General features: G+C 36.7%; 1 protein-coding gene and 1 long non-coding RNA gene across 2 annotated transcripts in view; both read right to left on the bottom strand.

Moving 5' to 3' along the window:
• Nucleotides 1-17,578, bottom strand: part of LOC309631847 — a 410,290-nt gene that overhangs the window by 244,546 nt on the left and 148,166 nt on the right. The gene's annotated exons all lie outside the window — the stretch shown is intronic.
• On the bottom strand, nt 1,299-16,648 carry TEX47 (testis expressed 47). Its single transcript, XM_082398870.1, has one exon. It carries the CDS (start codon nt 9,039-9,041, stop codon nt 8,280-8,282), a length of 762 nt encoding a protein of 253 aa, XP_082254996.1. The 5' UTR covers nt 9,042-16,648; the 3' UTR covers nt 1,299-8,279.

Here is a 17,578-nt window from a genome sequence, read left to right as displayed (position 1 = left end):
TCTCTCTTTTTTTCTTGATGAGTCTGCCTAAAGGTTTATCAATTTTGTTTATCTTATCAAAGAACCAGCCTTTAGTTTTATTGATCTTTGCTATTGTTTTCTTTGTTTCTAATTCATTTATTTCTGCTCTGATCTTTATGATTTCTTTCCTTCTGCTAAATTTTTGTTCTGTTTGTTCTTCTTTCTCAAGTTCCTTTAGGTGTAAGGTTTGATTGTTTATTTGAGATTTTTCTTGTTTCTTGAGGTAAGCTTGTATAGCTATAAACTTCCCTCTTAGAACTGCTTTTGCTGCATCCCATAGGTTTTGGATCATCGGGTTTTCATTGTCATTTGTCTCTAGGTATTTTTTTTATTTCCTCTTTGATTTCTTCAGTGATCTCTTGGTTATTTAATAACATATTGTTTAGCCTCCATGTGTTTGAGTTTTTATGCTTTTTTCTCTGTAATTCATTTCTAATCTCATAACATTGTTGTCAGAAAAGATACTTGATATGATTTCAATTTTCTTAAATTTACTGAGGCTTGATTTGTGAACCAAGATGTGATCTATCCTGGAGAATGTTCCGTGCACACTTGAGAAGTGTAATCTGCTGTTTTTGGATGGAATGTCCTATAAATATCAATTAAATCTATGTGGTCTATTGTGTCATTTAAAGCTTGTGTTTCCTTATTAATTTTCTGTTTGGTTGATCTGTCCATTGGTGTAAGTGAGGTGTTAAAGTCCTCCACTGTTATTGCGTTACTGTCAATTTCCTCTTTTATAGCTGTTAGCAGTTGCCTTATGTATTGAGGTGCTCCTATGTTGGGTGCATATATATTTATAATTGTTATATCTTCTTCTTGGATTGATCCCTTGATCATTATGTAGTGTCCTTCTTTGTCTCTTGTAACATTCTTTATTTTAAAGTCTCTTTTATCTGATATGAGTATTGCTACTCCAGCTTTCTTTTGATTTCCATTTGCATGGAATATCTTTTTCCATCCCCTCACTTTCAGTCTGTATGTGTCCCTAGGTCTAAAGTGGGTCTCTTGTAGACAGCATATGTATGGATCTTGTTTTTGTATCCATTCAGCAAGCCTGTGTCTTTTGGTTGGAGCATTTAATCCACTCATGTTTAAGGTAATTATCAATGTGTATGTTCCTATGACCATTTTCTTAATTGTTTGGGGTTTGTTTTTGTAGGTCCTTTTCTTCTCTTACCTTTCCCACTTAGAGAAGTCCCTTTAGCATTTGTTGTAGAGCTGGTTTGGTGGTGCTGAATTCTCTTAGCTTTTGCTTGTCTGTAAAGCTTTTGATTCCTCCATTGAATCTGAATGAGATCCTTGCCGGGTAGAGTAGTCTTGGTTGTAGGTTCTTCCCTTTCATCACTTTAAGTATATCATGCCACTCCCTTCTGGCTTGTAGAGTTTCTGCTGAGAAATCAGCTGTTAACCTTATGGGAGTTCCCTTGTCTGTTGTTTGTCGTTTTTCCCTTGCTGCTGTCAATAATTTTTCTTTGTCTTTTATTTTTGCCAATTTGATTACTATGTGTCTTTGTGTGTTTCTCCTTGGGTTTATCCTGTATGGGGCTCGCTGTGCTTCCTGGACTTGGGTGGCTATTTCCTTTCCTATGTTAGGGAAGTTTTCGACTACAGTCTCTTCAAATATTTTCTCTGGTCCTTTCTCTCTCTCTTCTCCTTCTGGGACCCGTATAGTGCAAATGTTGTTGCGTTTAATGTTGTCCCAGAGGTCTCTTAGACTGTCTTCATTTCTTTTCATTCTTTTTTCTTTATTCTGTTCCGCAGCAGTGAATTCCACCATTCTGTCTTCCAGGTCACTTATCCGTTCTTTTGCCTCAGTTATTCTGCTATTGATTCCTTCTACTGTAGTTTTCATTTCAGTTATTGTATTGTTCATCTCTGTTTGTTTGTTCTTTAATTCTTCTAGATGTTTGTTAAACATTTCTTGCATCTTCTCAATCTTTGCCTCCATTCTTTTTCTGAGGTCCTGGATCATCTTCACTATCATTATTCTGAATTCTTTTTCAGGAACGTTGCCTATCTCCACTCCATTTAGTTGTTTTTCTGGGTTTTATCTTGTTCCTTCATCTGGTACATAGCCCTCTGCCTTTTCATCTTGTCTATTTTTCTGTGAATGTGGTTTTTGTTCCACAGGCTGCACGATTGTATTTCTTCTTGCTTCTGCTGTCTGCCCTCTGGTGGATGAGGCTATCTAAGAGGGTTGTGCAAGTTTCCTGATGGGGAGGGACTGGTGGTGGGTAGAGCTGACTGTTGCTCTGGTGGGCAGAGCTCAGTAAAACTTTAATCTGCTTGAATGCTGATGGGTGGGGCTGGTTTCTCTCCCTGTTGGTTGTTTGGCCTGAGGCAACCCAACACTGGAGACTACCTGGGCTCTTTGGTATGGCTAATGGCAGACTTTGGGAGGGCTCACACCAAAAACTTTCTGGGAAAGTGCTTCCCAGAAATTATGCTGCTAGTGTCCTTGTACCCACGGTGAGCCACAGCCACCCCCCGCCTCTGCAGGAGACCCTCCAACGCTAGCAGGTAGGTCTGGTTCAGTCTCCCCTGGGGTCACTGCTCCTTCCCCTGGGTCCCGATGTGCACTACTACTTTGTGTGTGCCCTCCAAGAGTCGAGTCTCTGTTTCCCCCAGTCCTGTCGAAGTCCTGCAATCAATTCCCACTAGGCTTCAAAGTCTGATTCTCTCAGAATTCCTCCTCCCATTGCTGGACCCCCAGGTTGTGAAGCCTGACATGGGGCTCAGAACCTTCACTCCAGTTGGTGGATTTCTGTGGTATAAGTGTTCTCCAGTCTGTGAGTGACCCACCCAGCAGTTATGGGATTTGATTTTACTGTGCTTGCGCCCCTCCTACCATCTCATTGTGGTTTCTCCTTTGTCTTTGGATGTGGGGTATCTTTTTTGGTGAGTTCCAGTGTCTTCTTCCTGTTGATGATTGTCCAGCAGCTAGTTGTGATTCTGGTGTTCTCACAAGAGGGAGTGAGAGCACATCCTTCTACTCTGCCGTCTTGGTTCAGGGCCCTTGGTAAGGAGAATCTTGCTAAGAGAAATGAGGAAGGAAGTTAAAGGCAAAAAGCATGAAAATACTGGGAAACCATTAGAGAACAAAGTGTGAGAAAGGGAATGATGAGTACAGATGAGGGTGGGTAGCTTAGTAAGCAAGAATCAGAGAATCAAGGCTTTGCAGATCATGATAGAACCTTGCTTTTTATCCGGAAGATGAAATGAAAGCCACTGAAGAATTTTGATTAGAGGAATAACATTTATTAGTGTTTACTGTATGCTAGGATCTTGACACCATTATTTAATACAGTGTCCATAACCAGTCTTATAATGTAGATACTGTTAATCACACTCATTTCGTAGATGAGGAAACTGAGGTGCAGAAGGGTACAGAAACAAATTACAGCTCTACAAACTTTCAGAACCAGGTTTCAATACAGCAGTTTGATACCATAGGTGGCTCTCTTACATCTTTTGCTATACTGCCTTTAACTTTGATAGAAATATTACATAGACTAGAAAGACAGAGAGGCGGAAGAGAAGGTTAGAGTGAGGGAGATCCCTAAGAATGGCACAAAAACAAGGCCAGACACTGGAAACACTTACTCTGGAAAATGGGTGGGGCTTGGATGGATTGGCTGTCAGTGAAATAAAAAGGAAGGGAGGAAATTAGGACATCGTTCAAGTTCTGACTTGGCAACTGTGTGGAGAGTGGTCCATTTTACAGCAATGGGGAGTGCAGTTGAGGGAGCAGGTTAAAGGGATAGTAGAGACAAGGAATGATTTGTTCTATCCAGAACTCATGCAGATGGAGGTGCCTGTGAAAATCCAGTCGGATGTCTTGAAAAGGCATTATGTGAGGACTGGAGCACAGAATGTGTTTGGTGTAGTATTGAAGAGAGCACTTAGAGTTAAATCCAGACCCCAACCATGACTACAGTTAACTATTTAAAGTGATGAAGTGGAAATAGGGGACTAGTATTACCAACTCTTGCTTTTACTGTTGGCAAAGCACTTAATGTCTTTTTCTGCAAAACAGTGCGGCTGAGGGGGCAGGCAGGTAGAACAGACATTTGACAGGTACCTTTGGGGCTTCTCTTTATATTTTCTTAAAAACTATGCTCTGTATTTATTGTATAAGTCATATTAGCAGGTAATCTGGAAATTTACATAATTGACCACAAGGGGGAGAACTCTAATTCTACATTAAGTCACTTACTAACGACATGAAATATTCTAAAAGTACTTGCTATATTCAGTTGTTGTTAAGCTGTCCCATTTCCACTTCCTCATGGAAGCTGGGGGAATTCTGTGCTAGAGATAGGTTTCACTGAATTGAAATGCTGTTTTGTCATGCTAAAGTTATGATAAAGTCACTAAATGTAAGAATCTATTTGTACTAAGCATTGATTCTCCAGGAAGGAATCCAGATGCTTCTGTAATTAAAATGAAAACAGTACAAATTTTTAAAATTCACCCCGGGAGGGTTTTTCCCTCCAAATAACATTATTTCAGTTGTCTTCAAGAAAACTATAACCTTCCTGGAAGTCCTTGGTTACATTGAAACAGGAATAAGATTGTCAGCATGTCAGTCTATTGTAGAAGATATCGGTATCAAAACAAAAGGATGGGAATGGTGCTGGCCATGCCACTTAAATGTCGTATGTTCCTCAAATATATATGAGTATATGTTATATGGTCATTGTTATATGAACAGTGAATGTTGTATGTTCAGTATTTAAATGCTCATTTTCTATTTGGTTTAACTTCTGTGCTCTGGTTTTATATAAAGTTTCATTGTAAGAAAACTATAACCCTCATTGGGGTGAGAATTACCTTTTGAGGCTTCCTAACGTTTGAGTCACATTTTTGGACTTGATCAAATTAAATTACATTTGTAAGGTATGAATATAGTATTTCTGCATTTTATCTATATACCAAAACAGACACAGCTAAATGAGTGTTGTCCCCTTTAAAGATGTGATATTGGTGAGCTCTGTAATGTAATAATGCAACTGTTACTGGAAACATATCTGTATTTCCCCTTAGAGGCAGTGCCACACTCTTTTAATATGTTCAGTGACAGCAGATCTTCCTTTGAGAGTGAGTACAATATATAAAAATAAACATTTCTATGAACGAAGTTTGAATATTAAGGTCACCAACCAAATTGCAATATATATTATTTGGGGTTCAAAAAACTAGATGTAACTAAAATATTTTAACTCCCTTTGATTTATAAACCTCCTTAATTTATCTTCCATTAATGAGTCACAAAATGTTTTTAGCAATGATGCTGTCACTGAAATAAATATAAACTCTCCTAAGGTGACTACTTGCATTTGAATAAACTCATTCTAGAGTGTCATTTAAATAAATAAATAAATAAGTAGTTTATTTATGCTCACTTTGTGCTTATTTTCCAATTATTTGCACAATTCATGCTTCAGGAATCCTTTAAATGTAAAGTAACAGTCTGCTAAGTAAATCAGTGTTTTCATTTAGATATTTTCTATAACTTCTTCCAAAAATGACTGAGGTTTTTTATGTTTTTCTTTGGCCAATGAATTAATTTTCTATCAGTATTTCTCACACCAGAAAGTATTATAGACCAATAGAAGTTCTACGCTAGGCAGTGTGGAGGACACACCTCTTACTTCTGCTTGTATATCCAGTGACTACCACAGTGCTTGGTGCCCTGGTAAATATTTACTGGTAGATATTTAGAAAATACTAGTTGCATAGATGAATGAATAAATAAATGATATGTACATATATCAATAAAATGTACATACAAAATTATTCTTGTTATATATTAGTGTTCCAGACTGCTGCATAAACATTCACCCAAAACTTAGTAGCTTGAATCAACAACAGTAATTTTTGCTGTTCACAGATCTGCAATTTAGACAGGGCTCAGTGGGAACAGCTCATATGTACTCTACTCCTCCTCCACATGGTGTCAGCTGGTCTGGCTTGAAATCCAGGGTTGGCTGGGAGGCTAGAGCCTGGAGTCACCTGAAGGTTCACTCAGTCACATGTCTAGTGGTGATACTGGCTGTTGCCTGGGACTTCGGCTGGGGGTGTCATCTGGAAACCTGCTTGGATTGCTCATAGCATATTGTCTAGGTTCCATTCAAGTGATCAAGGCAAAGTGCAAGGCATTTTTATGACCTTGGAGGTCACATTGGATCACTTCTCTTGTAGTGTTCATCTAGGCAGTCACAAAGAAAGGTCCGCCTGATTTCAAGGGGAGGGTATTTAGAACCCACCATGTGATGGGAGGTGTGTTGAGGTCACACTGTAAGAAGAGCATGTGGGATGGGATATATTGCAGTGGCCATTTTTGGAGAATATAATGTCCCATACTTTTATATACTCAAATATGTAGTTTTACTTGTAAACTACTTCTATTCATTTTAACGTTAGAAAATATTGTTCCTAAACAAAATTTACCCCGTTAAATGGAGTCCATCTGGTCCAATAAACATTTTTGGTTCATTTTCTCCTTCCTGCTTTTGCTCATCTCTGTTCTCTTAAATATGCTCATCTGCCCTCCCGAACCTCTTCCTCACATACATTCAAAGACTGACTGAGGCTTACACTCTTTCTCTTTCTTTTTTCCTTCCTTCCTTCCTTCCCTTCTTTCTATTTATTTCCTCTTCTTCTTCTTCTTTTTTTTTTTTTGGTGGCCTGGAAAGCATTAACTCAACTCCACTCACTTTGTCACTAAACATTTACTATCAATGGGTGCCTTTTCACAGTTCAAAGAGTAAATAGCACATTGCTGAATATTAGGCGTTTGATATTTATCAAACTGATAAAATGTTTGTAAATTATATACTCTTTCTTAATTGGAAGAATTTTAATTTTCTCTAAAATATCCTTAATGTTACTAAATTTAAATGAATGGAACTTCAAGTCAGCTTAAAGTGAAAAATGTCATTCTTTTTCTAAAACTATATTACTAAATTAAAAAATAGGAATGGTCTTTCCTGAAATTTGATTCTGATATGGAACAAATTATGATATTATCTACATATGACAAATTTGAGGTGCATACTGAGATGGCTTTTCCCCCCCAGAGAGACTGAAAATCAAATAAGCAATGAGAAATGAAGTTAAAATGATATAACAGTATTTCTTCTATTCAATCCAAAGTTTATTTCATGGCATATTGAAGCAATTTCGGATAAATATCATTGAAGTAGTAAAACATTAATGTTTCTTAATTGCTTGAACAAACTAGAAAAATTTAAATAGTGCGAAAAAAGCATTAATCTTGGATAAAGGAAGGGAGAGACCAACTTGAAATAGGTCATATAGAATTTGCATATAATTAATTGCTTTCTAGGAATTAAATTGAAAAAATAACCAATTTGTTTATCTTACATAGACTCATTTAGAAGTAGGTTTCCCAAGTGAGGAGGGATCATGTCTTCTCTGGACCCTGACATATCCCTGTCATTTGGCAAGTGTCTGTCCTGTGAAAGGTGCTCAATAAATGAATTTGCATGAAAGAATACAATTGCAATGCTTTCTGACAGTGTATTTTCTAGTCACTTCAAAAAGCTACTGTGTTCTTTAGCTTTATAATGGCCTCGGTATTCTTGATTATATCATCCAGAATATGTGAGCCTTGGTACTACTTTCAAAGTTTAGGTTTTGTTTTCTGATTTCAGGGACCATACATAGCGAGATTACTCCCTCATTTTGCTCTTACAGTCTTCCCTGCATATTGCGACTATATAATGATCATATCCTACATCATATCATGCATCATATTTACTTTTACACATATTTGCCTCCAAGCTTAGGCTGCAAGCAACTCAAGCATTGTATATTTCCCCGAAATTTTGCACTCTCAGAACATAATACTGTGTGGTGACAGCTGCTCATTGATGGTTGAAAGAATGAATAAGAATCTGAATCAAGTGTTTATCCTTTTTCATCTCTACTTTTCATTAAAAATTAAGTCATTTCATCAGGATGATGTTAACCTTGAGAACTTATTATGACCTTATTAAACCCCTTCATCATTGGAAATAATGTGTTGATCTTAATATCAGACCAGATAAATTTTCAAGTTTAACTCAACATACTCTGTAAAGATTAGTCTATTACCTTTGTGTAGATGGCTGTGTTGTTTCTTTCCTTTTTTAAAGAGAAAAGCAACTTTAGAAATATTTTGCTTTTATTTAAGTAGCATACATTCCTTAAGAGATTTGACCACACTGACCACATCCTCTCTCTTCATCCTAGAAGCGGGAAGGAGTGGGCCATACCACCTCAGAATCCAAGGTGACGTGTATGGGTTTATTATACATGTTTATGAAAGTTTCTGGGTCCATTAATTCTGCAGCATTGCATATGTACTTTATTATTTGTTCTGGAAGGAGTAATTCGGGTGCAACTTGGTGCAAATTATCGCCTGGTCCTTTAGTGCCCACTTTCACAGTCTTAAAAAGATGGAGTGCTAGTTTATGGGTTTGGATGAGAAATTCTGTCATGACCTCTTGCAGGGATAGCGACTGCGTCACATCATCAAGATACATAACTGGCGCTTTTATTACTGAAACATGCCATTGCATAAAGAGCCTTGTTGGTATATTGTGGGACGTGACTATAATTTTCATGCCTTGGATAAAAAATTCTGTTTCATCCTTTTCATGGCTAAGATAATCCAAAAGAATTTGGTAAAGAGTACTATTGGAGGACTCCAGGATATGCACAATGGAAGTCGGATATATGAGCAATAATCCTGTCACTGCTTCTCCTAGGTGACGTTTCAAAATTGACTGAAACAATTGTTCATAGTATTCAACAATATCTTTTTTTTCTATGTTTGCTGTTACCCTGGCCACTAGGAACATCCTATGAAGAAGGAATTTCTTTAGTTGTAGTTTTTGCTTTTCTTCCTGAAAATGCAAGTAATTACTACGTGGAACTTGTGGCATTAGAAGACAGTCCAGTGGAAAATTCTTTTTGTTGGTCTTTCGGGTATGGGCTGAGAAGGACATGATGAGTCCTATTTATTCTTCTAGATGATTCCAGTTTTTAGCTTATTACAATATTTACATCATCAGTCTACCTCTTCGGTGATGAACTCTTATTTTTGTTTCTTCAGGCAAAAAAAAAAAAAAAAGTTTACTCAGTTGATCAAATGCTTTCCAGTGTTATCAATAAACAATGTCTTTGAAATTAAAGAGAATGTTGAAACAAGAATCAAATTATAGAGTTTTGTTTTAAAGTTTACAATGAAATAACTAACACATCCTAGGGAAAAAAACTCTCCAATAAACTGGGGGGTAGGGAGAAGATAGAACTTACTCTAGAAGAAGTTCGCTATGTTGTTGTTTACATTATTATTTTCTTTTTTGATTTATAGGATATTTTTTTCTCACTGCCCATCCTTGAATCATACACACACCAACACACACACAAAGAGGAATGTATCTGCTGATACTCACTGACAGTAGCATTGATATTACATTAAAATGTCTTTTCATTTATGTAATGATGAATGCAGATTGTCCTTTTTTGGTCAAATTTTTTTTAAAAAGGTATTTTTATGATAATTCCCCAATTTCTTTTATAAATTTAACTGGTCAATAAATTTTTTAAAAATCTGGGGATCTCTTAACTACTAATTGACTTATTTTACCTTTACTCAGTACTCTAAAAGTTAATAGTATTGCTTGGATAATTACAGTAAACTTTTGAAGTAACTAGTTTTGGTTCTTTTTTATTTAACTCCTATCAGTAAACCTCAGAAATGGCTCTTTTTTCTTTCTTTCCTTTTTTTTTTTTTTTTGGTTGTTGCTGTAGGGGTCAGATGAAAAATTCTGTTACTTTTACCTTAGTCTTCTCCTTCTTCTTCCCTGCAGGTCAACTTAACGTTTCTTTCTTTCTTCAAGTGCTTCTTCCTCTGTCCTCGAGGTCCTGCTTGTCCTCCATCACTCTTCCAACTGCCAGTGTCTTGGGTGCTCTCAGCTGTCCCGTATTCTATTCTGGTTTCCATAGTGCCCGGGGGGAATCAGAATGTCCGTGCTGTTAAAGGGCCAGAGCGCAGTGGCAACTCTGATAACTGGTGGATCTGGATATCTTCCTAGACATATTCTTTTCTTTTTTCTTTTGGTCCACAATTTATAGAAGAGGAAACCAAAGCATGGATTAGTACCTTGCACACAATTCAAATATGCTCTCGACAACCTCCTTAACTGTCTACTGAGGGTAAAGAGGTATTTTATGCACTAATTAAAGACTATAAGAACACATACCAGATTCTGTGTAATGGTGACTGTTATAAGAACATTCTTCTATAGGGTTTGGTTTTCTTAATTTAATGTAAATTTAAGTTACTTTTTATTTTATTTTAATTTTTATTTTTTAATTAATTTTTCTTTTTGGCTGCACCACCCGGAATGTGGGATCATAGTTCCCTGACCAGGGCTGAACCTGCACCCCTTGCATTGGAAGCGCTAAGTATTAACCACTGGACCACCAGGGAAGTCCCTTAAGTTACTTTTTAGAATAAAAATTAACAATATATCTTAAAATTGCATTCACATGAGCTCTAAACCACAATTTAAAAACAAAGTTAGAAAACACACTTATTCAATTAAAAAAATTAAACCTTAGAGTATGTTTCCTCCTCCCCCCAAAGGTTTGTGTTATCCAAACTAATGATCTGGTTTTAATAAGATGCAGTGATAAATTGTCCCAGAAAGTGGAGGCTAAGAGGTGATTTAATATTCCTTAATTGTGTGGTACATAAAAATTCGCTATAATTCCTCACTGTGGTTCACTTTGTCACCCTCTGAAACAATACAGTCTTTCCCAAGGTGCACAGAAACTTGTCATTGCCCAGTCTAGAGATCGTTCTCACCCTCATTCCTACTGCTTTGCAGAATGTAATTATGTTGACAGCTTCCTTTATAGCCATCTCCACTCCCTTGGTTTCTATGAGTCTGAACTTTTCTGAATTTCTCCCCAAATCTTGATTTGTGGTCAAGCCCAATTCCTTCTCACACCCACCTCTGGGCAAAGCTGAGGCTCTGTAATCATCACACAGCTCCTCTGAGTCACTTTATCTCCTTGGCCAATTTGCTTAGCACCATCTATGTTTCTGGTTTGTGAGGTCAGTTGGGTGGTCCTTGATACCATGCTTTTCTACAGATAGAATGATTGACATTGCTGATTGACCATGGAGTCTTTCCTGCTGAGTCCAGCTGTAGACTTGGACTGCTTCTCCATCTAAGGCTCAAGACAGATAAAACTGATTTGCTGGGGTTGACAAAGAAGAAAAAAAACTGAGTTCCCATTCCGGTATTTTTTTTCTGTACAGAAGACTCCCAACTTGTAATCTTATTTACAGCTCTTCTCCTTGGATGTACCTCTACCCTTTCAAATTAAAAAATGCCAACATTTTAACTATTGTTTTCTTTATATTTTCCTTTACAAATATCCCAATTTGTGACTCATTTCACATTTTTCTCTCATCTCCTAGGCCAACCTCCTTGGTCTTGTCTTTTCATGTTTCCTAAAAGTTACCTCCCAACTTTATTCTGTTGCTAAGTGCTTTTACTCACTTTGAAATGTGTCTTGATTACCACTGCCTCCTTCATAATCCTAGCTCTTTATTTGGATTATAGTAGGAGTCTTCTACCCTCAATGTTTTCTAGTCTCTTCCACCTCACCTATTCAGCCAAGAGCATGAAACTGTAAGACCTTATGATACGTCTGCTTCATAAACTTCAGAAGATACTAGTTTTATGAAGTCTTTCTTGTTTATTTCCATAGAATTCTGGGAGAGGGAGCTTCTGCCTTTACCAGGTCCAGAGTGATTTCTGGCACTTACTTCCAATCCACAATTATGGATTATAACAGAGAAAATGGGGACATGCAACTGCAGGGTTTATTACTTAACACTGGCATTGATCAATGCCAGTGGGAGAATTTATAGGGCATTGCTACCCAGAAGCTCCTTTTGAACACACAAACTTAAAATTAACCTTTTATACATAGTTAAGATTCTTCCTCTTCATGATACCATTCTTAACTAAAGCACAACTTTTCTACTTTTTTTGCCCCTATGAAAAGGAGCTCAATTTTGATTTTTCTCCCCATGTGTGCTTTGTGTTTTCCTTTTCTTTCATATATCTTGATTCTTCCAATATAAACCTGATAGAAAAGTGATAATCTTTCATCATTATAATTTCCCATGTAAACCACATTAAATATCACTAAACCGTCCCTTCTTCAATAGAGTGATAATCTCTTTTTTGGTGTTGACTTAAAACATGTAAGAAGCTGATGTTGACAATTTTGTATGGTTCGACCTAAAACATTTAGAAACAACGGTTTTTACCACCATAGATAATAGTTTGGTCTACATTTTTCCAGTGTATATTTCCATTTCTTGATGCATTTTTAATTACTGGGTGTCTTCTTCCAAATTTTAGCTTCATTGTCACATGGCGATCTGAAACATTTAAAGGCAACTAACCTTGTTCCCTTGCCTTTCATCAGTCATATTTTTAAGTGTCAAGAGAAAAATTTTGAGCAGATAGGAATAGAAAAAACACAGTTTGGTCTGTTTTTGATTGATTGGTATATGTAATTATAATTGTAGACTCTCCTTTTAATGGACGCTTAGCACTTGAGTTTCCAGATGCCACAGTCCTTGTGTTTCATCTATTAAGGGTCAGCTACTTGCCCTCATGTGGTGACTCAAGCGGAAGAACTCTTCTATCTATCCAATGGGATGAAAAGACTTCAGTGTTTGTCCTCCCAGAGAGATCTGTTTAGAGTAGATATCCAAGTTCAAACAACTAACAAGTGGCAGAACCTGAACTGACATTCATTATACTGAGGAGTCCTCTTCCAATTAGTCTATCTATCCATCGTTGTTATCCAACTTATCTCACATAAACACACAACATATATTTGTATTTCAGTTCAAGCAGTGCACCTTAATATTCACTATATACTTTACGCTCTGGTTTTATTTTCTGGAGCCAAATGTTTCTGAAAAAACAATCTCCCAGTGTCCTTTTGTCTTTATAAGGCAGAAGGAACAGATTAAAAAGGTTAAATACCATTAATTGATTATTTACCATGCATCTTCTACTAGATGTTTTTACACTTACTAATCTGTACAACAAGCCTATAAGGTAGATAGAAATTTTGCCAACAATTTATAATAGAGGAAACTAAAGTTATTGGGGTACATAGGTACCTTGCACACAATTCAAAAATGCTCTCAACAAACTCCCTACTCTGTCTACCTAGGGTAAGGAGAAGATGAATTGTTCCCTCTGTCTATTCATGATCACAGGGTCATTCTTTGCTCCTGTACGACATGACAATTCTTCTGGAAATGGATGATAGCATATGGTTTGGAGAAAGTAAATTGAAAGGAAAATTCCTACATTATACCTGTGAGCCAATAAAATTGATGTACTGTCTTTAACTTCCCATTCATTTCAGATTTATCTACACCTTTGATATGCCAGGTGATATCATAGGCACTTTAAGAAACACAAACATGAAAAACACCTGGTCCCTAATTTTAGGAGTTTAGAGTCCAGTAGGAGTGTGAGATATCCATGAAAAAACAATAAATACCACGCAAATGTTGTTCAGTGCTTTAGAAACACTGAGGTAGAAAGGGTGGCTGGGATTTCTTAGAAACTTTAATGAGAGAGTTCATATTTGGGCATGGCCTTCAGGGAAACATTTGGGGAGTGGCTTTGTGAATGTTTCTTGAATTCATTACTTTAGAATGTCAGGATGTGCATTAACTGAACTTGATTTCTACCTGGAATATCAGATCCCACTCTAACCTTTCACTTGTCCTCGTGTACTAGAAAAACAGAAAACTCTAAATCCCGTCCGCTATCTTTCTTTGTGTTTTGACATATCTAAATAACTAGTGTAAGAGAATTAATGGTCTAAATAAATGGCTAATAACTTGGGTAGAACCTTTCACTAAGCATATACATAAACTATTTTTTCTATTATTATTTTTTAATTGAAGTATAGTTGATTTATAATAGTTCAGTTACACATAAACTATTAAGTAGACAACATATACTTGATTTAGCAGGGCAAACCAGAGTGAGCTTCATTACCAGATCACTAGATATTTTAAGACTTATAAAAAAAGAAAACTAGATTACCTTCTCCAGCATTGCCTCTCTTTGCCAAAGCATTATGGAACAGTGTTTGGTAATTATTTATCGAGGAGAATACAGGCTAGAAATGCTTTGTTATTTAGCATAAACATTTAACATATGTCTACTCTTTGTAGAAAAATATGCCAGACACTGTGGAGACATTCTTGTGAATCAGATATTGTATCTGCACATGAAAAATTCAGTTCTCTTACTGGAGCTTAAAGTCTCCACAACTATGTTTAATACAGGGCTGGAGAGAAGAAATATTATAATAAAGACATAAACAATGAACACTGAAAACATAAATGCCAGAACAATTAAATGTGGCTGGAAGAATAAGCAAAGCCGGGCATAAAAAAAGATGTGCGTTGTATGTCTGAGTGTGTGTAGGGAGTGGCAGTGGGGCAGAGAGGGGGATCAGGGAAGGTACAAACAAACTAAGCTTGAAGCATAAAGGGCAGAGGACATATATTCACTTCATTAAGAAAATGACAATAGTCTGATTTGGCTAGAGTGTAGTTCTCATACCACAGGATCTGCAGGTTTGTTAAATTGCCAATTCCTGGTCTTTAGCCCTAAAAGGTGTGAGTTAGTACGGTTAAAGTGAGGTCCAAGAACGTGCCTTTTTGACATGTTCTCCCAGTGGCTTTCTCTATTTCGCTTTAAGGCAGAACGGGCTGGCTTGTGGTGATTTAAACCTTGCCTATTAGAATCATCTGGTGGAGAACTTTTTAAAAAGCCAGCTCCTGGTTCTTATTTAATTAGTGTGGAATGGAACTCTATATATTTGCGAAAGCCTCTCCAGGTGATTCTAAGTGTAGCCTGGAGGAGAACTGCTGGCTTAGACTCGAGGGTGAGCAAAGGAGAGAAGTGGAAGAGAAGAAAAAAGGAAGCTGCAGCCAGTGTTTGGAGGACCCGGACGCCATGCTCAGAGGTTAGAATTTTATTCTGTGTGTTGGAGGGAATCACGGATTTTTTGAGCCCCTATAATCGTAACTGTGTTTTAGAAAGTTGCCTGTGAAGAACAGAGGAATTAGAGGTGAGTGATGCTGGGGGTAGCCAGAGCACTTTTAAGAATTCTGTAGTTGGTGAATGAGTGCCCTTACTCTCTGCCAGTCAAAAAGTAAGTTAGTTCAACTTTTCTGGAAAGTAATTTGACGATACAGATCACAAGCTTAAAAATCTCATACTCTGAGTGTGTTTCGTGTTTGGTAATTTCAATCATTGTTGCTTTTGTTGTGGTCATCCATTTACAATGCTTGGTGTCAGTTTATTTATCTCTCGTAAAAATAAAATACAGTGTGTGTGAAAAAAAAAACTCATACTCTAAGTAATGTGTCTTCCAGGTACATATCATAAAGAAATAAAATTATTGACAAAGTTTTTAATGTAAAGATGGTTATTATAGGAATTAAAAGAGAACTTTGAAAAATTGATAGATGTATTAATTATGGATTACTATGGTGCCTTGAAACCATTTCTGAAGAATATTTTAAATGCAGGGAAAAATGGTTATTCTCTAAAGTAAATAATATAATACACAAAATTATATGTAGCATGTGATTCTAATTTTATTTAAAAAAAATATAGAAACCAGAGTAGAGAGAAATCTAGCCAAATGTTAAAACTGGTGGAATTTGGTGATGATATTTGTTTTGTATATTCCAAATATTCTAAGCCTGTCTACATTATTGTTCTGTTCCAAAGAAGAAATTAACAGTGAAAAACCCCAATAAGGCTGTGGTGATGGTTTGATAAAAGGTAATGCGCATGTTGTTCTGTTTGTGAGTCTGGGACTGGCTAGCTTAACAGCCTCCTGATGGGTAGAACTTGTAAAATGGCAGATCCTGAATCAGGTTCAACAAGGGGTGTCTGGGCTTAATGACTGAGAGTCAAGATAAGAAGGCACAGAGATGAAAGATGGAGCGGTTATCAAGACACAGTGCAGGAGCCTCAGTCCAGAAAAACCTTACATGATGTGAGATCTTTATATAACTAGCCTAAGGCATACTACCGAGAGAAGGGTTAGTCTTTAAAGATTTTAGCCCAATTGGACAGTTAGAATCTGAACTAAAGCAGTTGCTGAGATTGAGGAAGATATGCAAGTCATCACCAAGCTATTCATGACTTAATCAACTGTATGTGGGAGGTGAGAGATGCAAGGATTTAAAGATGACTCTGTGGGCTTGAATGTCAGTAACTGAGAGGTTTACGTTTTTGCGTTCTTTTTTTTTTTAAATACAGATGGAGGATAGAGGAGAAAACCCAGATTTTGGAGGAAAAATAGTTTGTATGTATTATGTTGAAGTAGAGTTGCCATAGAAACATGCAGGTATAAATGCAATTAGAGTCTGGAGAACTGGAGAAATCTGGATTGTGATGCAAATTTGATAGTCATCTGCGTTGAGGGAAGAGTTGAAACCATGGGAACCAATGTGATTGTAAGACAATGAAAGGAAAGGAGACAGTGGAGGTGGAGAAGAGTACCGTGCAAACCTAATTTTAAGAAGTGGGCAAATGGGACCCAATGAAAGAGTGGCAAAACATCAGAGGTGGAGAACAAAGAAAACACAGGGCCTTGAAGGTCAATATTGGAGAGAGGTTTAAAAGTGGATGGTAGTGATAAAATTCTAAAGAGAGGTCAAAAAGCTTGAGGACTGAGGTTACCTTCTAATGTTGGCAATTATAAGTTTCCTGGAGGCTTAAAAAAATAGATTCAAAAAAAAAAAATAGATTCAGTAAAATGGCTGAGAGAAACCAGTTTGCAGTTGATCAGTAAGTCTATGTAGAATAAGTGGTCAAATAGTAGACCACTCTTCAAAACATTTGGTGATAAAGAATGAAAGTACTTTGATAGTAAATTACAGAGGAGGAAGATTATAGGGTAATTATGCTTCAGTGATCCTAGGTTTTTCTCTGTTAAAAACTAGCATGCTGTGTTTTTCTAAATTGCTGTTGTGTCCAGGCATGAAGGTGGAGTCTGAGAATGGAATGCATTTATACACTTTGAAAATATCTTAAGATCATCGCTTCTATACAGATGTTGGAGACTGCTAATAACACTAAACTCTGAGTTATGTTTACTTTTCCTCCTTTATCAGATTTATTTTCTGGTTCTTTGGCAGATGGATGGGCTCTAAAGATGTATGGCTTACTAACACACTTGTTGTGTGCTTTATGTCATGTGACATCAACACAACAAATCTTAGTTTTTCAAAAATCTCTCAGTAATGGAAAAGTTGCTTTCTATACACAAAGATAATTATGATTGGAGTAATCTTTATATTTTCAGTACAAGTATCTACTCTGGTCCATATAATATACTAGAACATATCATCAGTAAACTAATATCTATTTTGGTGTTTGCTTTTGGTTTA

The sequence above is a fragment of the Balaenoptera borealis genome, assembly GCF_965194805.1.
Source record: "Balaenoptera borealis genome assembly, chromosome: 7".
Classification (NCBI taxonomy): Eukaryota; Metazoa; Chordata; class Mammalia; order Artiodactyla; family Balaenopteridae; genus Balaenoptera; species Balaenoptera borealis.
This window is presented reverse-complemented; position numbering and strand designations above follow the sequence as displayed.